At 38.4% G+C, this 24,626-nt stretch overlaps 2 protein-coding genes across 2 annotated transcripts; both read right to left on the bottom strand.

The window, feature by feature from the left end:
- Window positions 1-552: 552 nt before the first annotated feature.
- Window positions 553-9,980, bottom strand: dbf4b (DBF4B-CDC7 kinase regulatory subunit). Its single transcript, XM_084741287.1, has 12 exons — window positions 9,865-9,980; window positions 7,585-7,788; window positions 6,939-7,130; window positions 6,691-6,741; window positions 6,507-6,576; window positions 6,205-6,269; window positions 5,931-5,973; window positions 5,768-5,813; window positions 3,725-3,853; window positions 3,434-3,572; window positions 3,191-3,324; window positions 553-2,618 (listed from the first exon to the last, which is right to left on the bottom strand). The coding sequence occupies exons 2-12, from the start codon at window positions 7,732-7,734 to the stop codon at window positions 1,136-1,138; spliced, it is 2,502 nt and encodes an 833-aa protein (XP_084597413.1). The 5' UTR covers window positions 7,735-7,788; window positions 9,865-9,980; the 3' UTR covers window positions 553-1,135.
- Window positions 9,981-12,081: 2,101 nt separating this feature from the next.
- LOC146312056 (gap junction gamma-1 protein-like) lies at window positions 12,082-23,747 on the bottom strand. The gene is made up of 3 exons (XM_084740378.1): window positions 23,488-23,747; window positions 21,598-21,671; window positions 12,082-14,640 (listed from the first exon to the last, which is right to left on the bottom strand). The coding sequence occupies exon 3, from the start codon at window positions 14,585-14,587 to the stop codon at window positions 13,235-13,237; it is 1,353 nt and encodes a 450-aa protein (XP_084596504.1). The 5' UTR covers window positions 14,588-14,640; window positions 21,598-21,671; window positions 23,488-23,747; the 3' UTR covers window positions 12,082-13,234.
- Window positions 23,748-24,626: the final 879 nt, after the last annotated feature.

The following is a 24,626-nucleotide window of genomic DNA, read 5'->3' as shown; positions in this document are numbered from 1 at the left end:
AGTGGGATGTGATCCAGACGCAGCACTTACAGTAATTGAGTAATGCCCCCTTCAGAAAAAGCCTCATTAAATTCTCAATACCACCATGTGTTCCCGGACATAGCTGCTGAAAGACTGCAGTCAGCAAGACATACAGAATATTGCTCAGGGTCCTGTGCACAAGGAGGAAAAATGATAATGGATGCAGCATCCACCAAGAAACATCTACAACAAAAAAAAAAAATCTGCACCTCTAAAAGCCAAAAAAAATATTACATTTTAGTTTGCACTAAGTTTAAAATATTTATTCAGTGTACATTTCATTATCTTCTTTTGATGAGCTTAAGTGCTGCCCATTGTCTCTTGTGGTGTGATATGAAGCTGCAAAGTCAAAGACTTCCTACTGTTCCAGTTCTTTAAAGGAATGGTTTGGATCATTTGATGTTGGGTTGTAAGAGGTACTTACGACTGAGTTAAATGTTTTAACTAAAGTAGATGCTGGTTGGCACACTCCTAGTCTGGAGAAGTAAACGCTATATTTAGAATGCCGCTTTTATTTACTGTCAGATAGCAACCATTTATATGAGCCAAATATCACTTTTCTCCCAACCAGCCAAACACGGTAGGTGAAATCAGTCATTTTACCATACAGATCACAGTTGCTGGTCTGCTGGTGCCTCAATTGGTTAGTTTGCTTGTGTTATTATGTTTTTAAAAAGGACAGTTCAGATTCACCAAAGTCATAACACAAACGAATGACCAGATCAAGGCAGTTGTAGAAACTTCCATGCTCTGCAAGGTAATACTACTAATTTTGTCTGTGGTATTTGGTTGGTTTGGAGAAAGCAATATTTGTCTTATATAACAGCAGTTTCCTCTCAGAAACAGCTGTCTGACGGCAAACTAAAGTTGTGAGAACACATACGATACACTTAAACTGATAATGATTTCTTTCTCATTTTTAAGTGGCTAAAATACCTTTTGCTGCCAACCAAAGACACAGTAGTTCATTGCTAACGTCCATGCTGTTGCATCTGTCTGCTTCCCCAAACTGGAGGTGTGCTACTATTACTGTAGCAAATACACTGGCTATTGCTAACTACAGCCCCCCATCAAATAATTCAAACTACCTTTGAAATAATCAAGACATTAACCATCAGTGCTGAACCTCAACAATCTGCACCACGGTCCTGGAAAACGCAGAGGGGTCCATTTCTTCCCCGCACAGCGAGGTCGTCTGGGTTGATGGCTGAAGGACGGTGTGTAGACGTGACTCGTAGCTGGTGTCATGCATCCAGGTACACGGCCTGTGGAGGAGCTCTTTGTCGAGCTCACAGCTCAGCTCAGTGGGCGACGGAAGAGCAGCCGAGGTCGGTGCCAGCCGTGACAGCAGGTCACAGTCCCAGTCGGACTCTGACGATGATGGAGCGAGCGTTGCAACGTCTGGGATGAGAGCTGACTCAATACATATTGAAGTAGAGTGGGACAGTGAATGCTGGGAGTCTTGACTGGAAAACACGCTCTGAGGTTTAGCACTGGGGAGCTGGAGTGGAGGATTAAAAGTCTTTGCTTCTGAGGAGAGCGGCCATGATGGCTGATCAGCAACATGAGTGCTACAATGACCTAAAATGTCCATCTGATTTTGCAACTGAGTGAAATTCTGTACAGTAGGAACACAAAATGTGGTAAAAGTCCGTTTTAAATCAAGTATTTCCACAGCGCATGTAGATGAGATCTCTGGATCAGGGCAAGACTGTAGCACACCAGGTTTTGTCATAATGTCAGTTTCTGGTTTTACAGATTTATGCCCTTGTTCAGTCCAGCTATCACTATAGCCACATTTCTCTGTGACCCTCTTCCTTTTGCTCCGGCTGTGTTTGGGGCTGGCTGATCTACAGCGCTTTTTGGGGTTTGGCATTGCGGCCGACTGTCGGGGGAGGGAATGACATCCATGTGAAAACCGTGTGGCACACTCCAAACCATCAGTGGAACATATGATCCCACTAAATCCTAAAACACTGTCCTGGTGTAATTCGTTTACTCTTTCAGCATTTGTTAAAGCCAAAGAGGTAAGAAGAGGGGTGGAGATAAGACTTGTAACAGCAGGGACAGACTGAAACACACTCTCTGCAGAGTCCATTTCACAGGTGAGTACTTCCACAGCATCCTCTGCAGGGTACTGTTGAGGACTGAGGACAGGAGGCTCTGAGTACAAGCAGTGCAGCTGGGGATAAGGAGCTTGTGGGCTGAGGACTGGAGGCAGGTAGTAGGGGTCAGGGCACATGGAGAGATGATGAGTATTGGGCTGCTGGCTGGCTGAGATGTGGACTTGTGGTTCAACATCCAATACAGGCATGGCTGGACTTGAAGAGCGAGGATGGCTGTCAGGGATCTGGCAGCCTGTGTCAGCGGTGACAGGCTGGATGTCAGCAGGGGGAGTGGCTGGATGCAGGATGGGAAACTGAACTCCTAGTGATGGGTTGGCTGGGCCAGAGTCAAGAGGAGCCCGAGTAGGGCTGGAGATATGAACACTGAATGATGAACCTTGTCTCTGCAGGGCCTGAACAGCGTGCTCTGTTTCAACATCAGTGAGTGGCTCCAGTTCACAGACATCTTGGATGAACAACGGCGTTGGTGGTCTAGAAGACAGACACAGAAAATAGGGATGCTTCAAAATTGGTATATGTTATTTGGGAAAGCACAAATAATGTGGTGGAAACATGAAAATATTATTGAATTATTGATTAAATGTAACGCACCCTTAAGAGTTCTACTTTTTACAGCACCATCATTGCAATTTAAGATTATTCCCTTCAACAGAAGGATATTTTGATGACTTCCTCTTTTCAATGCAAAACAGAATATCTTGATTTATAAAACTTTTTTTTCCCCCAGTTTTCTTAATGCTCAATCTCTCAAGTACAGTATGAAGATGTGGAAAGATATTTCAAAATTCATTATATGCCAATATTAAATCAACACAATGTTTTTAAGGCACAACATTTGCATAACCAAAGAATATTCCAATACAAGATATGTCTGATTTGACATGATTTACAGTATAAACCTCCGGTAGTCTATCCGAATACAGATAATGACATCTCTGTGCATCTGTAATATTAAAAACTAAAAACCCATCATTTATTTTGGTGAAAAAGTAAATCATAGGAACATAACATTAAGCCATTGCTGGGTAATAATAAAAACTCACTGGTTCTGTGTTTCTTCTGATGGCTGAGCTGGATCAGGGTCGAATCCTGGAAGCATTTCAGCCACAAGTCGATCCACCACAGCATAGTTTGAGAGATCCAGCACGAATGCACGGTGCTGATCTGACTGCAAGTGCTGCAGAGGACAAGAAAGAACACAAGTCACAAATGTAAATACAAGCCAAACAACAAAGGCAAAAAAAATCCATTAACTGCCAATAAAAGTAAATCTTGAAGATTTCCACCTCCTCCAGATTACTGAAGGGCTGATGACAGCATTCACAGTAAGACAGGTCCTTTTTCCGTGGCCTCCAGGGTGAAGGGTTACAGCTGAGAGGGGTTTGAGATTTGTCCTGAATGCTGCTTTCAACTTTTTTCTTCTCCCTAATAAACATGGGATGAAACGATTACAATTACAGTTTATTTTACTGTTACAGGTTTCACATATCATTGCAGGACAGGAAATAAACTTAAACCCAAACAGTCTGTTAGATAAACAATAGTATATATCCTTCAATAAAGGCAGTTAGACAAACCTTGTTTTATTTTCTCCTTGCTCTGTCCGTTTTTCAAATGTAGGAGGAGGAGATTCAAAGGGACTAAATCGGCCCGAGTACCACAGGGAGGGGAAGGTCATAGACTGCATATGCAATGGTTTATATTTCCTGGTTAGATAACAAAACAGCAGAATTTAACGCACAAAATGTTAGATACAATGTTTTTAGTATCATGGAAAGATAAATAAGTAGTGTAAGCTTTAGCTTATTATAAACAACATGGTCTAATACACAATGCCTTCACTTCTTTACAGAGGCAAAAAAAAAACAAAAACAAGACAGACAAAAACAAAAAAGTTCCAAAAACAAGACAAAGACAGGAACAAGATTTAGCACCTTTTTTTTTTTTTTTAATTGTTTTGAAATGTGAACAGCTGTTCCACAAGTTTACCCCATTGACTGCTGCACATCTCTTTTTAAAGTTTGTTCTTAACAGTCCTCTTTTAAAACAGACCTGTTTCAAACAGCTGTTGAATACAGTTTGGAAGCAGTCTTTTGAGCTTCATACATTATCTCTACAATTTTAAAATCAACCAGATCATGGTTGATTTTAGAATTTGAACACACTTAAGGTAATAAATAATGCATTGGTTTGTTCATAATAATTTGATCTGATTATACTTCTCAAAGCTCTTTTCTGCAGCATGAAGATCATATTTGTGTTAGTTTTGAATGTGGTTCCCCATGCCGCCACACAGTCGGTAATTGCGGGACTATAACTGAACAGTGCAGTCAGTACATATATAAAGGTAAAAATGGTAAATATTTCAAACCAACCCAAATGTGAGATTAACCCCAGCAAGCCTGATATTCAAATGTTTCAGCTGTCATGGGTTCAGTTTCTCAAAGCAGTGGCCTATGCATTATCCAGAGCACTTCAATTAGCTGAAATGAGAGGGCAAATGAAAAGACCTGTTAGCACATAGAGATCCCCTGCAGAAGCATGCAGTGGAGCTTGCAAAGCTTCATCGAATAGAAATCGTATCCACTTGAGCTCTGGGCTCCTGGGGAGCGGCATCACCGGTGGGGGGGTGTGCTTGTCACATTATACGATGGGACTCCTTAACCGCTTCAATTAAGAAAATCATCTGGGCTGAAATGTAAACCTCCAGAGCCAGCACCCAGTGGGGTAGGAAGGGCAGAAACATGGGGACAGGCCACTGCTACCCATTGTTGTTTGACTATCATTATGCATGAAGTCCAAAACAGGATCTAATCTGATACTAAACAACCAATACATGAACCCAGGCAGGCCTAAAAACTTAATTTACTCCAGCTCGTCTTTCTTGATTAACTAAAGACAGAAGATTAAAGGAGTTATGACCAATATTTTATACCAACAATGTATCAAACAACTTGAAAACACAAAATGATCACCTGCATCTGCAACTCTCCTCTGCTCTACAGAGTTCTGTGGTAAGTTTCAGCTCATTGTTTAGCTGCCCAGCATAAAAACATACCCGTTTGATTCACTGTCACTGCACTCATAGTGTCATTTTCGACCAAAAATCTCTAAAAACGGTACACTACCTGCTACCAGCAGACAGACACAGTACAAGACTGCTGGTGAACATTGTGCAGCATTTGCCATATTGAGCGTATAGTCAGGTATTTCCCTCAGGAATTGCTACGAGCAAAAGACCGAGCTAAAGGAGGGTGTATATTTTACTTGCGCTCACCAAGTGACCAAATGAATGCGGCATAACTGCAGCATGTTAAGGCTGGGATGATACGCGCATCTCCTGATTCCATACTGTCACAATATTTAGGTACTGATTTAATATGATTCTTCAAGTATTGCAACTTGATATTACAATGTATTGCCATTTGTATTTACTTTTTAAGACTGTAGATCATGAACCATACTTCTAAAAACAATGCTCATTGCATGTTAGTCAGTCTTTTGGAGTTTTATTTCAGCAGCATTTATTGCAGGTTAAAGGAAGAGGACTGCGTGGTCAACCCCTCCTCCCGAGCTGAAGAGAAAATAAATTAACGAACTGAAAGAGGAATGAAACTCACCTGCTCGAGTCTTCAATTTTAAAATAGGGAGACCTCAAAGATGCAGCTGTAGATGAGAAATAGTGAAGGACAGAGAAACAAATTAGCTGAAACGGCTATACCCACAGAAATAACAGTATTGTTGGAAAATAAACATATTAGCAGCACATATACATAAACTAACCTTTGACAACATGAGTAGAACCTTGTTGTTTGGTGTGAGTCCTCTGCATTAAAAAAGAAAATTAAAAAAAAAGACTTATTAAAGAGCAAAGTCTTTCAATAGTTCTTTCTTTTTCCATAAACACAAACAAAGTTTATTACATTTCAGATCCTTTTGGCTTTTTACCAATCCACTGATGAATGGCTTACTTGTTAGATGTTTTTCATGTAAAACACCTACATTTATGTATTTATATATATATGAAGTGAAAAGACATTCAGCTGAGACATCTTACCTCTGGCTTCTTGTGTATTGCGCTGAAGCTCTCGCGAGTCAGCTGTTTCAAATACAGAAGGACATCTGATACAACATTAAGGAATAATACAAGACAATAATGTGATATTTCAATGTTGCTTAACAGCAGATTTCTGCAGCTTGCATCAATAAGTCACAGTAGCACAGAACAAAACATAAACACTCACATGGTGCCATCTGCTGTGAGGAGAGGTTCACTGCACCACACACATGAACACACACACAAGCTACAACTGTGGAATTCTTTTCACTCATCAACATTCAAGTTAGTCAAAAAGATACCATCCACATACAAAATCTTCACTCCCCATGACCGGGCATTGGCCAAAACGCTGCTCTTCTGCAGCCGTTCCTACAAGACAGCATCAAGATAAACCATGTCAGTTAGTGTCTCATCAAAACCCCCAAACTAAAAAAGATAGAAGTACACAGATCTGCAAACTATATTTTGTCTGCACTGACTTACATTGTTGCGAATGGCTTTTTCAAGCAGGGCCTTCCCACGGCTGCCACATGCCTGCAGAGAAAAACAGCACAGATACGAATTTCGTTCTTGCTTACACTTTCAAGTAACATCTACCGAGATATCATCCAAATGAGTTTGTGATTAAAACAAGACCAGTAGAAAATCAGGGTTTCTGCAGGTTTCGGGTTTTGCACCAACACGTTTAAGCTGTAAAAGGTTTGAAAACATGCGTGTGTGATGTTCCGTACCATTGGTCTAGGAGTTCCTGGTCGCTGTTTGTCATTGCTGAGGACACTCTCTTGCTTTACAGTAGAACATTGAGCTTCTTCGCTAGTCCCCTTTGCCCCTGGTTTGTTATCTGCAGACTTCTGCTCCTTCACAAACTCTTGGTTTCCAGTCACAACAAAGCTCACATCCTTGTGCAGGAAACTCTCAACCCCCTTCAGAATAAAAAAAGGGGGGGGGGGGAATCTGCACATCAATTTCTGCTGAGACATCCGTCATTGTTACTTGAACTTCAGCAGGTATACAAATGACATAGATAACATTATTAGTATTACTGTATTATTATTACTATTATTATAAATGATCAAAAACAATCTACAGACAACTTCATCAATAGTCCAAATATTTTCTTTGTTGTAAAGTAGTTTTCTTTATTTACTGTGCCTATTTTCAATCAATGCTTTATTGACTTGAAGTGCTTGCTCTTTATCCTCCTTTATATTTTCCCAATTACAATGTTTTTAATGTTTTATATTGCTATGCACCAAAATCACCCAGGCAAATTCCTTGTATGTGCAAATCTACTTGCCAATAAACCTGATTCTGAATATGAACAATGACGACCAACATTCACAGCCTAAGAGCCACAGGCTTACCACAAAAACTTACCCCTCCAAGAAGAGATATGGCCTCTAAAAGTAGGGCTGTTGCTCGTTTCTTCACACTGTCCAGGTAGAAGGTCTTACCCTCCAGCTTCTTCTGCCCAGGACACAGTGAGCCCAGGAGGCCTCGCTCCTCTGCATACTGCCGGTGCTGCATGATCCTGGTGCAGTAAAGGAGCTTACAACCTTACTGAATAACACCAGGATCACACTTCAGTAGAGAACAAAGCACAAGTGTTAATTAAATGTTAGAAGTCTGCATAAACATTTGGCAGAGAGCAAATTAAAAACATATCCTATCAACGCTCAGATAGCCTCAATATAAACAGCTGGAACTAATGCTTTATCATGTTGTTCATATATTGTGATCAATCATCTTTGTGTAACTTAAGGGAACAGTTCACCCATATCACAATATCAAAACTAGATGGTGCTCAGCTTGCAGTGTTCAAAGCTCCAAAAACATACACGATCCAGTTCGATAATCCATTTTTTAAATGTGAAGAGTTGCTGCTTTTCTTTTTCATTTATGATATTAAATGAAGAGTCTTTGGGTTTTGGACTGTTGGTTGGACAAAGCAATCTGAAGATGTCATTTTGGGCTCTGGAAAATTGATGAGCATTTTTTTTCTTGTCATTTTTTACCTTGTACCTTCTACCTTAATGCCTTTGAAAAACAAGAAAGATAAATTAATTGTTGATCGTTAGCTGCAGCCCTAGTTTCATGTATAAACTACTTTCTTTTAGGGTTGCATGATATGGTAAATCCTTTTGTACTTATTTTGACAGGTATTGGGATTGCAATTTAATTCACAATTAGTGGCAATTATCATTTTTGTATCACAATATTAATTTTCACAATTTGGTTCAGTCTGCCTTTGTTAGTGTAGAAGTGCCAGTAACTGAGCTCTACTTGACATAGTTTTGTTTGAATACAAACAGACCAGAACAGCCATTTTGGACAGAGCCTTATTGTTTTATTAGGCCTATTATTATTGCTTCATGAATTTATGTTCACATAATTTATGTGTTGCAAATATAGAATAACTTAAACTGAGGAAAAAAGGAAATGCAAAAAAATTGCAATCCTAGTCTGTACCAAACAAACATCTTCTCTGACATCTGGAGAGCAAGTTTTGGAGGCTGGGACATCTGTGCAATACTACAATATGTTATAATGCGGTCTTATCGCATTTTCTCTTAAAAACTCAGCTGCTGCAATTTGGATATTGGACTTAGCTATATCGCAATTTCAATTAACATTTCAATGAATTGTGCAGCCTAATTTCTTAAGAAAGAAAGTGCTTCCTATATGAACAGGGACAGGGTGTTTAGACTAGAGCCTTAACCATTGGTTGGTTATTATTTTAAATTAATTAATTGCCAACTACTTTCTTATTTGGGTTGTGGACAAAACAAGACATTTGAGGAAATCACTGGACTCTGGGAAACACTGATCAACATTTTTCACAATATTCTGAAATTTTATGGTCCAAACAACAATAATCAGTTAATCAAGAAAGTAATCGACAGAAAAAGTGATGATGAAAACAATCGTTAGTTGCAGCCCTTGAGTAACCATGTCTTATATTTGCCATCTGCGATGTGATAAGGTTTAATGTATGTTCTTCAGTGTGTCAATTTGTGCGGACTATAATGTACGATCTTAAACGTGTTTACTTATCTGGACTGTGAGGTTCAATATATGTTCTTCTTTTAGTTGTATCTTTTCAGTGTATTCATGTTTTTAAATGTGGACAACATGAGGACTAGCTTTGCTTTAAGGCTCAGCTGATGGGGATCATAACAAATGAACTAATACCGGGTATTTTTTTTTAATTTTAACTGAACTTGCCTTTAATCCAGCATCTCCAAGGCCTTCAGTGAAATCGTATATAAATCCATAACGCTCAGGCACATTTTTAAACAACAAACAGCGTTTCTACCACTGCAGAGTTAATAGTAATTAATAAAACAATGACTAGTTTTTTAGAAACAATGTTGCAGCGCATTTACAACTTATCATCGAAAAGACAATGCACGCAGCGTCAGTTTGCTACCAGACTACAACAACATAGTGCATGCATTATTAAACTAGCCAACTAGCTAGCACAGTTAGCTGCTGCTGCTAGTTGGCGTTAGCTGATCTTAGCCAGTTTAGTTTTCCTCGAAATAAACAACGACTAGGCGACAAAAACGTCTATCTAGTTTGTAAAAGACGACCGGTCGTCTTCTAAGCCGTTTTCCACATCGTCAGAGCAGAAATAAAAAGAGACTACTCACTTACCTTTTGACAATGTGCTGAGGAACTGCGACAGAGAAACTACTACTGTTGACTCACCAAAATCTGATCGAAGACGGACCAACCGCCGCTTTTTTAAAAACACTGCGCGGAGACCTTCACGTAACGTCAACGTCACATCCGGTAAAACGCGGCTTTCACGTGCTTTAACAAACAAATTTCACATTTTTTAAATATGATATTTTTTGTCTGTTTGTTTTAATTTATTTTATGAACATCAGTTATTAGGTTCAAACCATTTCCCTCTTTTTCTGATTAAGTTTAATTCGATGCTTAGATTTCTCACCATTGCAAACGATAAAAACAGCGTGTTTTGGTTATTACAAATAGACACATACAGACACACGTATATGTATGTATATATTAGATGAATCCCTCTTTAGTCAAATTAATTGGTATATCTCTAATGACTATCATTAATTCCTTAGTTATTATTACTTTTTTCATTATTCGATTTTTTTTCTTGGTGCTGTTATTAGCTCAGTGTTGTGTTGTGTACTTTACTTTTTGTGCCTACGTAATATGTAAAATTTTTGTTAATTAATTGTTTTTCGGCGATTCAAACTGTTAAGTTCTGTTACGCAATTAAGTATTTAAGTAAAAATGAAATCGAAATTAAGAATGCATGACAGACAGCATCTTAAAGTCATCCTCTCAAGCAGCTTTCTCGAACTCCACGACACACGCTCTTCTAGCAACCGGGTTTTACGTACGTTTCTGACAGTACCCTGAACGCGGCACATGTAGTGGTGGCTCTTGGTTACTTTGTTACTTTTCCCTTGTATTATTTCCAGAACAATAAATGCAGCCCATTTGGAGACAAATGTGCAACTGCATACATTCATACTGTGCATATAGGTTTTTTCGCAGTTTGGAAAGAGAAAGTAGAATTAATACAAAATGAGAAGAGACAACATCAGGCCAAACTGCAGATGTGTGAATCCATGAGGTGGAACAACTGGTGCAATATACTATATGATTCACCTCCAATCACGAATCTCTCTGTTGATGTTTGTGCAGGTTTGACTGTATGAATATGGTCAGTGTTCAGACTGAGTGGCAATTTGTTTATTTAAATTACTCCTCTCCTTCAATTTCGCTTCCACTGTCAGTTTTATCCAGCTGCTACTACTACTCTTTCTTAACCATTCTGGATCATCTCTGATACACAGATGGTTGAGGAATAAAACATAGATTGTACTTATGAAACTTATAATAACTAAACTCAAAATGTGAGTTATCTTGAGAAATGCTTACAAAAGGGAAGCTTGACCTGAAAACAAACAAACAAAAACAGGTACAATTGGAAAGACCAATGCAGTAATCTGCTTGGTGACTAAAGCCATGCTTTGTCAGCTGGGAACTCACTGAAGAAGAATGCCTTTGTTTGATCCCTTCCTATCCAGGAGGGGGCAGTGTGCCTCTAGTTAAGAGTAATCTACACTGGCAAATTGAGTCTTGAGACAGGCTTTCATAGTGTTAACTGTAACCCATATGCTTACTGGATAAAACATATTCATAATTAGTTGTCAATTAACTACATTAATTTCACTTTTAAATCCCAACCATATTTATTAGACTCTTTCCCTTCGTTTTCAACTATTCATACTCCTTCAACTGCTCTTGCATATTAATTAAAGCCAGCAATTCAGTTTAGCATCAGCTTTTTAACAAACCTTAATATAATCCACATTTTTGATACATTTCTTGGTATTAATAAACTTGTAAAGCCAGTCAGCTTTTAAACAGCCAGCAATCACACCCACAATTTCCTTAGAAATTGCTTTCTCTACTTATTAGTTGAAAATTCAACATTCTTCCACCCACAGGATGATTTCAACTTACACAAACTTACATGTGTTTTATACTGTCCCGACACCAATATTGTTAAATGTAAACGTAAAAGTCTTTATTCAAAACATTCACTTTTTGTTCAGAAAAATATTTTCACAAAAACACTGGCACAGTGCAAAGGACGAGCCTTAATGAAATTTCAATTTGAAAATCTGCAAATAAAAGTATGTATTAACGAGAAAGAATTCTTTATGCCAGGCCTCGAAAAAAGAGAAGAAAAAACACAAAAGGCCACACACTTCTGGCCAAATTTTTTTTACACTAACAGACTGATAACTGTGAAAACCTTCATAAAAAACCTCAAACAAACAAACAAACAAACAACAAAATATGTAAAAAAAAAAAAAAAAATGTAACAGCTTGACAATATGACAGTGACAAACTTCCACTGACTGATACAAACTCTATACTGAGATTTTCTTTTCTCTCTCCAAACATGCCACAGAAACACGGTAAAATTACCAACTAAAACATACAAACCTGGTTTAAAGAAAACAATGTTGCATATTCAGAAACAACAAAGCTTAACCCCTGGATGGTAATGTTGTAAAAAAACAATTACTTATTCAAAAGTTGTACTTAAAGTGATGCAGAGTCAATAGGAACTGTCTACATAAGGCACGTTAGGTTAGACCGTGGAAAGCATCTGCATATTTACCAGTAATTTAAAGAGAGCACCAACATCTTCCTGCAAAAGCTATTTAACAAAATAAACAGTTGTTTTGATACTTTAACTCCACTGTAATTGAATGTTGAATACAACAAGAAACAGTTATCCAGCTCTGTCTTAGACTCAAAAGGATTAGATAATTTCCCATTACATTTCCCTTTACATTATCTCCAATGGTATTCATACAAGTTGTCTCTAACATATTAGTAGCAGAATCTATCTTGTACTGTTGAGTTTTATGGCTACTTAAAACTTCTTCCACTCCTTCCTCCTTACCATATAACCATTTTTGAATATTAGGGGGATCCTTACAGGTCAACAAAATATGCCACATTGAAGTGGTATACATCATTTAAAAGCTGTGAACCCAGATATTAATTTGAGCAGTGTGTGTCAGGTTTTTCTAGTCAGAAATCTGTAATAAACATTGTGTTTGGTTAGACGCCTATTCCAACTGCTTGAGACTGTGTGACTATGGTGTTTTAAAAGGGCAGTTTGACTTTATCAAAATGCTGCATTAGAATCTGCAGTATCTGAATGAACATGTATCATTTATTATCCCTGGGCCTGTTTAGGTTTTTTAGATTTGTGGGTAAATTATTGAATTATTTGATCCTCATAGGACAGAGACTGGTAAAAAGCAGATTCTCACACACTAATAATCATTTATAACTATTTTCAGAGTATGAATACTACTGAAAAGAATGTAAAGTGGGTGCCTTGTCCATTTTTTTAATACACAGTACGGGCAAACAAACGTAAATACTGAGTCTGCTTGAGAAGGATTTGCTTTGTTTAAACGTAACAAAAACATCAGTCACTGTCTGTATTTCAGATCCACTCAGAACCCTTTATGACTCCATATTTGCTGGTGTTGCTGGTGCTGCCTCTGTCCATCTCTGCCTTGCTGGAGGTGTGTTTGGAGGCCTGTTGGTGTTTACGTTCTCGGTGAGGCTTGCTGTGGTTGTTACTGTGGATCTGCGGCAGGCTGTAGGCCTGATTGTCGGCCTCCAGCCTGCTCTGAGGTTGACGGATGTCCTTGTGATGAACACCCCTTGGCGCATCTCCCATCCCCGCTCTGCGCAGGTTCTTATCATTACTGGAGTACCGCTGGCGCTCCTCTTGGGTGATGTTCACATGGCTTTGCCGGCATGCCATCTTGGCGTTGGTGAGGTTGGTGATGGGTAGCGGTTGCTTGTGGTGCACTCTGGATCCCAGCGTAGGCTTGATGGCGATGTTGTACCCAGGTGGAGCTGATGCATTCCAAGAGAAAGGGTAGTTATTGTAATCCTCATTCTCATTAAGAACTCTTTGTCCCCGTGCAGGGCGGTGCAGCTCGTGGCGCAACTGGCGGGAGCGTATGATCTCACAGATGGTACCTACTCCCAGGTGAAGCATCTCCCATATAGTGAGTGCGAGACAGAGCAGGGATACGGTGTACATGATGAGAAGGAAAATGGTTTTCTCAGTGGGCCGTGACACGAAGCAGTCTACGCGGTTAGGGCAGGGCAGATCTGAGCACACATAGGTGGCGGGCACGGCGAATCCATACAAGATGTACTGTCCACACAAGAAAGCCGCTTCTAGCAAGAAGCGGGCCAAGAGCTGGAGCACATAAATCCGCATCAGTCCATCCTCTTTGATGCGCTGGCGCCCATCATGACGAGCCTTCACTTTCCCATCACTGCTGTTTCCTTTCGCTGCTCCGCCACCATTACTCTCCATCTCTACCATCTCATAGATCATCGGATCTTCCTCTTGGTCATCTTCAGCCTCCTCAATGCCCCTGTGCTGCTTTCTGCCCGCCAGATAGTGCTTCTTGGGTTTCCGTGAATTCCGTGAAATCCCCCTTGCTCCCCCGCTGTCTGCTTGCTCCTCTGCATGAGCAATTTTGTTGACAGCGTAGCCCAGGTACATGAGGGAAGGCGTGGCCACAAGGATGATTTGGAAAACCCAGAAGCGAACGTGTGAGAGGGGAGCAAAGGTGTCGTAGCAGACGTTCTCGCAGCCTGGCTGCTGTGTGTTGCACAAAAACTTGCTCTGCTCATCGTAGTAGATGGACTCGCCTCCCACAGCCGTCAGCACAATGCGGAAAACGATGAGGACAGTGAGCCAGATCTTTCCCACAAACGTAGAGTGGTTGTGGATTTCTTCCAGCAGCCGAGTCAGGAAACTCCAACTCATGGTAGAGGCAGGGAAATGACACAGAGAGGCAACATATACCTCCTATTACTCCCCTGTGGAGAGAGCAGAGATGATTCATCTCAGTACCAGGATTACAAAAATACAGGGAAAGTATCCACATTAAAAGTAAAATATTTTTTCCACATAAAGACAAAATATCTGCAGAGAATAGAAAGAAATCTCTTTATGGGAACTTCTTAACAATGAACCTCATGCAGGAAGCAACATGCAAACAAATATCCTCTCCTATTTTTTGTTGTTAGGCATGATTTGTTCTCATACTGTTAGTATGCATTGATGTCTGGCATTCACTGATGTTTTCTTATTTTTATGATGTTTGGGGGCGTTACCTATGCTAATAACAATGATATCAGACCACAGGCCTCCTGTTCATGATCAATTCAGCACACTCATTGAACACACATGAGTAAGAGTAGATTTGCATGGTCGAGAATATTGAGGTGCATTTAGCTTCTCTTATTTTTCTCTCTTGACAGAAAATTAAGAGAACATATAAAAGAATGTCGGAAAATGTTGCTGCATGAGGAGAGAAAAAAGGGGAAAAAGGATTTATTAACTTGTCTTTTTGTGTGTGCTTCACAATTTGTCTCTCTTTCTCACACAGAATAAATTAAAAAGTTTTAATGCTACAAATAAAGACATCCCATACTCTTCTGCTGTATTCACAAAGTATTTGAGCTCCAAGCACTTTGTCTTTCCTACAGTATACATGGTTATCAAATAGTATATTTCTCCACAAGAACAACACGTTTATCCTTGATTCTTTTAATAGCTATGCCCTAACATCCATGTCTAAACATACCCTTGGCATTAGTACACAAAGGGAAGACTAATGACAACATTGGAATGTCTAACCATAATTGCTATTGTTAACTGAAAGTCTCTGATAGGCATTTTACATTCTCTGACCATCCAGATGTTCCAGAAATTAAAAACCTTCTCATCTGGTTTCAGATAAAAACTTTTTTTGTGCTGGAAAACAACTACTGAAGTACTGAAACCCTGAAGAGAAATTACTTTTTAACTGCCACTTTAAAAGGATTTTATATGGTATGTGTCTAAAGTTAGTGTCTTATCAACAGTAGATGGCAGTCGGCACACATTTTTAAGCAATGTACTGGTACAGACAGGATCAAAACCTAAAAATCAGTATCAGGTAAGTGTACTTTATATTTAGAGTATTTTTACTGCTTTACCTTGTTACCAAACAGCCTTTTCCATTTGGAAAATATCGCTCTCTCCATAGCAACCACACCCCTTTGGCAAAAAACAGTAATTATACCTCACAGAACACAGGAGTTGCTTGTTTACTACTGGATGTATCACTTAGTTTGTTTGTGTTATTGTATGACTTAGGTGTTTTCAAGGGTTAGTTTGATGGAGGGAGCGCTAGACCAGCAACTCAAGTGTTATGTGAGGTACAATTACTGTTTATGCTAAAGGAATCTTTTTGCTTTGGAGAGAGCAAAATTTGTTTTATATAATGACACCTTCCTGTCTGAAAAGGCTGTTTGACAGCAAGGTGAACCTGTGACATTATGAATATAGCACACACTTAAACTGATACTGATTTTTCTAGGAAACTGCATCATTATTATCATAATATGTAAAAAAAAAAAACAAAAAAAAAAAAACAATATGGACCATTAATAACTTTAAATATGGTTCAGCTCCATGCTAAAACATGTCTTTGTGCTGTAATGAGCTACACAAGGCTCGGAGGCAGCACACACACAAGCAAATGTCTGCAAAAAAAAATGAAATCACTCTGACTCTCACTCTGGTGTAGAAAACATACTTTCATCTCGAAGTCCAATTTAGATGATAAAATCCTTTTTGTCCTCTAGTGAACTGGACCGCCTCGTACTGTATCTAACCCTGAAAAAACTCTGTTTAACCTGCAGACATCCATCTGCCCAAAACTTACGCTGCAGACAGCTCCACCACGACTCACTCATGTAAGAATAAATTTAAGAGGTTCAGACTTCTGTGGGACAGACTGTCTGTATGTGTGATGTGTGTGTAATTGTGTGTGTGTGTGTGTGTGTGTGTGTGTGTGTGTGTGTGTGTGTGTGTGTGTGTTTAGAGGGTTTCTTAGGATAGTGTATCAGGGTGTCTACACCTTTTCCAAAGTTAAATTCAATACAGCACTAATAAGAAAAAAACAAGGACTAGACAGAACAGAGGTGAGGTCTTGAATGAGCACTTAGATAATTCTTTTATACCTTATATTTTTAATACTATCAAATGTTAGTATTTTATTGCTTTTAAACATTTGATTTTTAAAAAGTATCGCCATTTCGAAACTTTTGTCAACCTTACTACCTAATGATGACTTAGACCAGAATGTGAGTAGCAGACTCACATAAAACACACACACAAAAATCTAGTAAGCTACGCCTACAAATGTTATACAGTCAAATGGCAACAATCCACACAGAGCTGAAACTAAAACGCCTGCAAAGACATTTCATATGATCCATGGTAGACGATGACACAACAACAAATGGGGAACTTAAGCCTGTAGTTTACATTTTAAATTGTGTATAAAGTGTAGCCACTACTTGGTTAACTCTAAGTCTAATGTTTGTCCAATGTTTGCCACGTTATCTGCTGCAAGAAGGAACTACAGGAAGTTACAGTTGTCATTATTGTCTATGTCATTTAAAAGTCAATGTTAGCTGTTACATTGCATATTCTATAAATGAACCTGCCATAATTAATACTTGTACTACCACACTGTATCATCCTCAAAATCAATATCATTTAGCCTGAGAACTTACCAGCTAGCACTTTATCAAAAATCCAAGCACTTTTCAAACCTTGAAAACACCACATTAAATTAAAGTGTTTTCAAGGATTTCCAGCACCCATAAGAACCCTCAATAACCCAGCAATAGAGGTTCCTGCACTAAAAAGATTCACTGGACATCCATCTACCAGCAGGGGACAGAGACTGAGGCAAACAAGGTCAGATGATAAAGAAACAGCCTTTAGGTTGTTCTTGGGACTGTCACTATATGAAGTCAATTATGTTCTCATACTGTTTGGCAAAATAAAACAAAGTTTGTTTTTGTGTTTAAGGCTTAAATCAAAAGTTATTCTTTCAATCAGCTTCTGAATCAGACCCTGGCTGTTTCCATAGGTGTGCCTGACCACATCAAACATAACATGAGCTCTGCTGAAATGATTAATCAAATAGAAGAGGTCAATCAGTAGTTCTCCACCAGACAACAGATGGTGAAGCACCTATCTTTTGTTACTTATTAGGCACATTTTGATATTTATTTAGATCATTTTACTATTTATCTACATTACCAGCAACTAGGCAGCTTTACAACAGTATTACAGATATAGAAATATACATTTTTGGAGAAACTCGCAAAAGTTTTTAGCCTAGCAGTTGTCAAGGAATTGCACCGGCTGGTTATGAGGAGTGAGTTGTCAACAGTCAGTATAAATCAGAACAGTTAATAAAATAGAAAAGATTTTCAAGCTTTTTCATATCGCTGTTATATCACTGTAAATTGAAAACATTTGTGTTTGGAACTGTTGGTCAGACAGAAGAAGACATGAATACGTTCCAGTGGGCTCTGGGAAATTGTAATACTTCACTATCATATGGATTTTTTCCATTTTATGGAATGAGCAATTAATTGAGTAATCAAAACAATCATTGCTAATTAAAATAATTGTTAGTTGCTGCTTTGATTTGTTTTATTTAACTGATTACAAATTGAGAATTAATTATTTTCAGATGACTTTATATTTATTTTTCGGTATGCAAAACCCAAGATTAAAATGTATTTATACAAGTACAAATATTTAATGACTGCACAGACAGCAGTCGCCACTCTTTAATTGATGTAATGCCACTGAAAATTTCTCTCACTGATATAACAGGCATACTGACACACTGTCGCATTGAGTCAGTGTGACATTTTATGGGGGGGGGAGGGGGGGGGACTCCAATGAAACCAGGTCCAGCTGCTGTTAACATGCTTCCTCATGTCTCACTCTGACTGTCTCATTAAGAAGTCACATGCCCTCTAAAACTGCACATCTGGCCGTGTTGTGTAATGAACCACTTGGAGACCCAGTAGCACTATCACCACCCAAACACAGGTTTCATGGATGGTAAAAGCTCTCCTCATCAGCAAAGCAAATTATGGTGCTGCACAGCAATAGATAGGAAAGCAAATGTGACTGATTTGATTGCAAGCCGTGAAATGGTGCATTTTAGGTCATAACAATCCAATGTAACACCCAAAAAATACATTGGGTGATTCTCTTGAATAAAAGTAATATCTCAAAAATAAGAACTTTTCCAATATTTTTTACTTAATTTGAATGTACCCTGTGGAGTTAAGTTGTAGTTAGATATTTTGCTGAGTAGTGTCTCAGATAGCTTGTATTCGGTGGTCTGCCAGCCTATGAATAACAATGTGCATGCATGCCAAAATCACAGGGATTATCTGATTTCAGCTAACTTTACAGCCTAGGTCTTATTATCAAAATTTTGTGGGTCACTCTTATTGGTCATGATGGCATTTTGCTCATCAGCCAGGTGGTTATTTTATACTTCCTTTATACTCCAGTCTCACCATCAGTTATCATATTTTGAATATTTTCAACATTTTAGTTGGCCGTCAGACAGCCTTTTCTGTTGGGAAACCACCATTACTTAAGACAAATATTGCTCTCTACAAACCAACCAGACTCCATAGGCGAAATCAGCCATCTTAAATCTCAGAACACGTGAGTTGCTGGTCTACTGCTGCTTCAATCTGTTTGTTTGTGGTATTGTGTCACTTCAGTGAAACCAAACTACTCTATTAAAACACCAAAGTCACAATATAACACAAACAAGGCAGTGGTAAACCAGAAAATCCTATGCTCTGCAAGCTAAAATTACTGGCTTCACCTGTGGAGTTTGGTTGGAGAGCGTGCTATTTGGCTTATATAGTGGCTTACTGGGTCTGACTGGTTTCCTGTCAGAAAAGGCTGTCTGACAGCAAAGTAATGAGGTGGAAATATACTAAATATAGCATACACTTAATCTAATGTAGATTTTATTTAGTTAAATAAAACCTGCCTAGTCCCAAAAGGTAGCAACAGCTCCATAGTCAAAGTAGCTAGTAGTGCTAAATTGAATTCCTGGAAGGTGATACAGTGCATTTTCCCCAGATGTGTCCCAGCTCCAGACCAACAGCCTCCAGTTTCCTACAGTGCCGGTAAAAGAACTATTTGAGGAGTGTAACTTTAAAGAGCACGCACCCTGCCTATCTAAGAAGGCTTCACGCTGTGAACGTGAAGGTTTGTGGTTTCCTTCAAAGCCATTAAAGTGACGCTCCACCCCAAATCTATCTTTTGAGTATGAAAGACTTACCAGCTATTAACTTTAAACGCGACTGTAAAAGGTTTGGAGTTTGCTGACTCTTTACTTCCTTTTTTTCCAGTATTTTGGGGGTTCTTGATTAGAGACATACTATACACTAGGAAGCTGACAGTAAAGAAAAGGCAAATGACATGCAACAAAGGTCAGGGCAGGACTCAAACCAGGTATGCTACAACCAAATTTTCAGCATCTTGGTAGGAGCATTTAGACTTGCATCATGTCTAGGCCACCAAGATGTCCCAAGACTGGGATCAGAGCATGACCAAGTACAAATGTGCTGCAGCTTCACTGTTGCACATTTGGTGCAAATGAAAAGAAGGGAACAAAAAGGAACTGAGGTGGTGATGAGAACCATCTCTAAAAGGTTTCACCCAAGGACACGCTATGAGAGGTTCACCAAAGAACCCGTCTATGGTGTGATGGTTCAACCCAAAGCCCTCCATCCAGGATCTTTCCACCAAGGTGCTAACAAGAATCCACTCAGGAGGTTCTACTGAAAGCCCTTCTATATAATGGTACAGAGAACCCCTGATTAAGGATTTCAACGATCCTTGAAGAACTCTTTCTTCCAAAAAGGGATCTTTGGATGAAAAGGATCCTAGGATCCTAAATGGAACCCAGTCTTACAAAAAAAAAAAAAACCCTTTTTTCAGTTCCTCAGAAGCAAATTGTTCTGGATAGAACCTCAGCCCTTCGGGAAGGACCCTTATTGCTGAGAGAGTACAACAGGAATTAAGACCAACAAACTGAATCAAAACTAAAGAGTTTTGCATTTTTATTATGGATTAATCTGCCAGTTGTTTTCACAATTAATCAATAAGATGTTTTAAAAAATTAAAAAATTGAAAAATGCTCATCACAATTTCTCAGAGCCCAAAGTGATGTCCTCAAATTGCTTGATTAAAGACTGAAACTATAAAAAATAAATTAACAAAATAGTTGGCAACTTTTTTTTTTCAACTGACTAAGTGATGAATGGATCTTTTGTTGCAGCTCTACTAAAGAGCAATGAAAGAGCAATAATTTCATTATGATGCTTTCCTTATCAAGTCTCTGCAAATGTACGTAAATAAAATAACAATCTGTCCTCAAGAAATGTTATAACAAAGGACTCACTAATCTTTAACTCAGCATCTCCCATCACTGTATAACCAGACATGAAGGCCACAGGGCAGAGGCGCCGTCTACTCAAAGATGTCAAACCACACACAGAAGATGCACAACATAACATGATCTAGACACAAGCCTCTGGTACGGAGAGCTAATTTGTAAGTAATCAATCATTGAGCTAAAAAGAGCTGGGAATTACATTGTATTATCCAGTATCATAGTAAAAATTTTGCTCTTTTGGCCAGTGTCAGGTCATGAATTTAAAAGCCTATTCAGTGAAAAGCTTACTTGATCTTATCTTCACATTTCACCATTTTACTATGACAGCAAACGCAACCCAATTACTACCTACACTTGTTTTCCTTCTTCTCAACTATTACAACTTACGTCAGTAATAAAAAATAATAGTCTGTCCTAAATATTAGGGTCCCTACAGCACAGGGTCTAATGTATTTTTGCATATAGAAGTCAATCTCATTACCTCTGCTTGTTTTATTCTTCTTGTCCTCCTCGTTTTCCCGGTCAGGACTCAGAGATATTTCAAACCCCATGTGTCTGCAAAGTGAAGAGAGAAAACACCATAAAACATCTGTTTAATTAAATTAAATCCACACTGTTTAGCTATTGGTAAGGGGAATAGCTAATTGACAGTTTCATAGCAAATTTCAACAGCACATGTGTGCAAATGTTTTTGTTCATGTGTTAACACATTAAGTTTTCACTCTGCCTCGCCTCTAGGTTGAAATTTAAAATGCATTTCATTGCAGAAGAAAATCTGAGCATTACAATTACATATGTCAACATTTGAACATTTGAACATCAGCTTTCTCAAATCAAATACGCCAAAAAGCATGCTAGAGCTGCAACAATTAGTTGATTAGTTGATTTAAAGAAAAAAAGTTACCAACTATTTTGATTTTGATTGATCTTTTCAACCATTTTTCAACCAAAAACACATTTGCTGGTTCCAGCTAAGGATTTGCTTTTCTTTGTCAATTAGGCAATTCATGCATTATCTTAGTTTTGCATTCTTAGCCATTTATGAGAATCAAAAGACACAATTTGAAGAAATCACTTAAGGCTTTGGAAAATTATGATGAGCATTTTTCACTTTTTTTTTTTTTTTTTTACATTTTATAGACTAAATTATTATTTTTGTAAATTATCAACATATTAATCATACAATTAAGCAACAATTAATTTAACTTAAGCTGCTATTTTAACCAGCTGCTTTAACATACATATTTAAGAAACATCTATGGACTGATAGTATAGATTCAGTTAGTGTGGACTGCTGTTTGGAAAAAAAAAAACAACAACAGATAACTGTGAGGTTTTACACTTTTTTCTCACATATCATACATTAAATATTTGAGTGACTGACTGATTAAAATTTTAAATGCATAATTCACCCCCTGAATGATCAAAACTTCCAGGTGTGAGTTTGGATTCTAGCAACCGTAAGTTAGGCTCATGTCTAGAAGGGAACACTAGATTTGCAAAAGTTTCATGAGATCTATAGGTGTTGTTTCTTCACTGAGGATATTGCATAAACTAGTTATGTTTTAAAATGTGCCAATGCTGAGGTTAAAATCTCCTTAAGTTTAGTCAATGGTGTTCAAACTGGGGGACCAATGGGGGTCCTTGAGTGTGCTTAGGGGGTCCCCAGCAAAAATACTGTTAATTGCATTGTTCTTCATTACTTTTCATGTATTATTGATTAATCTGTCCATTATTTTCTCGAATAATCGGTTAGTTGTGCGCTCTATAAAATGTCAGAAAGCCATGAAAAATATCAGTCAGTGTTTCCTAAAGCCCAAGATGACACTCTCAAATGTCTTGTTTTTCAGTTTATTGTCATATAGGAGTAGAGAAAACAGAAAATATTTATATTTGAGAAGTTGGAGTGGGATTATTTGTAATTATTTTCTTTAAAAAAAATCTACCACCCAAGGAACCACATGGCTAATAGCTAGACTATATTAGCCATTAGCTAGGTCGTCGTGTTTCATTTTAACACTAACGAAAATATGTTGTCTAATGTTTATTAATGTCTGTTATTCATTACCCAGTACATATGTCTTGTTAAAGTATTTTTGCATTTAAAACATAAAATTAAAAGACAAAGAAAATCTGTAGCCAGGCAACCAAACCTCCTGGCAAACATTAGCTAGCGTTAGTTAACTTTATCATAATTAGCTAAACCAGCTAACCTAGCACACAGTTTGTTTAGTTAGCTAGTCAAAAAGAAAAAAGCTCAAAATAGAAAAGACGAATCTCATGGTTTTATCTTTAATTACTCTACAATCTCCAGTTAATTTTCCCTCAAACATACTTCCACAAGTTACAGGAGCCCAACATATTTACCCACCTCAGAGTGTGAATTCACTGCAGCATCCTCGCCCTTTCAGACACGCATTTGGCACCGCTCCCCGCCGTCAGAAAGCTGGATCAGCGTTAAATCAACGGGCAAGAGACGGTACTTCAGTACAGGAGAAATAAAAATCTTCATCGCCGAATTACAGAAAAGACTGGGTTGTTGACGCCAACTCGTAAAATGTAGTCAAAGTTTTCAGAGAGTGAGGTTCTGACTAGTTTGAGTGTTAAATTTGACTTTTTATCCCTGACGACTTGCCTAGAGATGGAGAGAGCTTGATTGTGAGCAAAGAGGAAGACAAACGGGTTGGTGCACACAAGGGGGGTGGTGTGTGTGTGAGTGTGTGTGTGTGAAACAGAGGGAAGACAGACAGAGAAAGAGAATAAGTCAAGCATCATTAAACACTTTCCCTTATTGTTATAACTGACATAACATAAATTTTCCATTCTACAGCTTACATTAACGGGACTTCTAAAGAGAACCATAATATAAAAGTAGGGGAGACCAGGGGCAATTATAACAGGGGGCAATTGCAACTCACTCAATTAAACCAGAAACAAGCTAGAGTGATGACACGCTGCACATGCTCAGTATGATTCTCTCTCTACTTAAAGAAAAGGGACAGGATAATTTAACCTCAGCAGAGGCTTCAACAAAAAAACTGATTTTGAAAGTTACGTTTTGGGTGTACATAGCCTATTTTCCATCCGCTGTCTAAAGTTTAGACGACTCCAAATTTATACTTACAACAATTTCATCTCTGGCTTATTGGCTAAAAAGGAACATGAACAAACTATGCAAATACATACATATTTCACTAAATATAAATGTAAAATTACTTTTAACTCAATTCAAATAATTAATATCGAGTTACCACTAGAATACTTACCCTTCTGCAAAAATAGAAACAGACTTTTGCTTTGAACGCTTACTTTGAGGTGTGCTTTGATTTGAGATAACCACTGTTACAGCTGACCCTTCCTAAAAACAGGAAACAGGAAATGAGAAATTTAACTAATGTTCAAAGTTTACTCTACTGTCATTAGACCACAGAGTGAAAAGGGGCAGGACTAAGGAAGAGTCGGTTACCCCCACTTAGGAGTGCTTCTTGGATTAAATTCAACATTGTAGCG

The sequence above is a fragment of the Lutjanus erythropterus genome, chromosome 17 (assembly GCF_056507025.1).
Source record: "Lutjanus erythropterus isolate fLutEry1 chromosome 17, fLutEry1.hap2, whole genome shotgun sequence".
In the NCBI taxonomy this organism is placed as follows: Eukaryota; Metazoa; Chordata; class Actinopteri; order Lutjaniformes; family Lutjanidae; genus Lutjanus; species Lutjanus erythropterus.
This window is presented reverse-complemented; position numbering and strand designations above follow the sequence as displayed.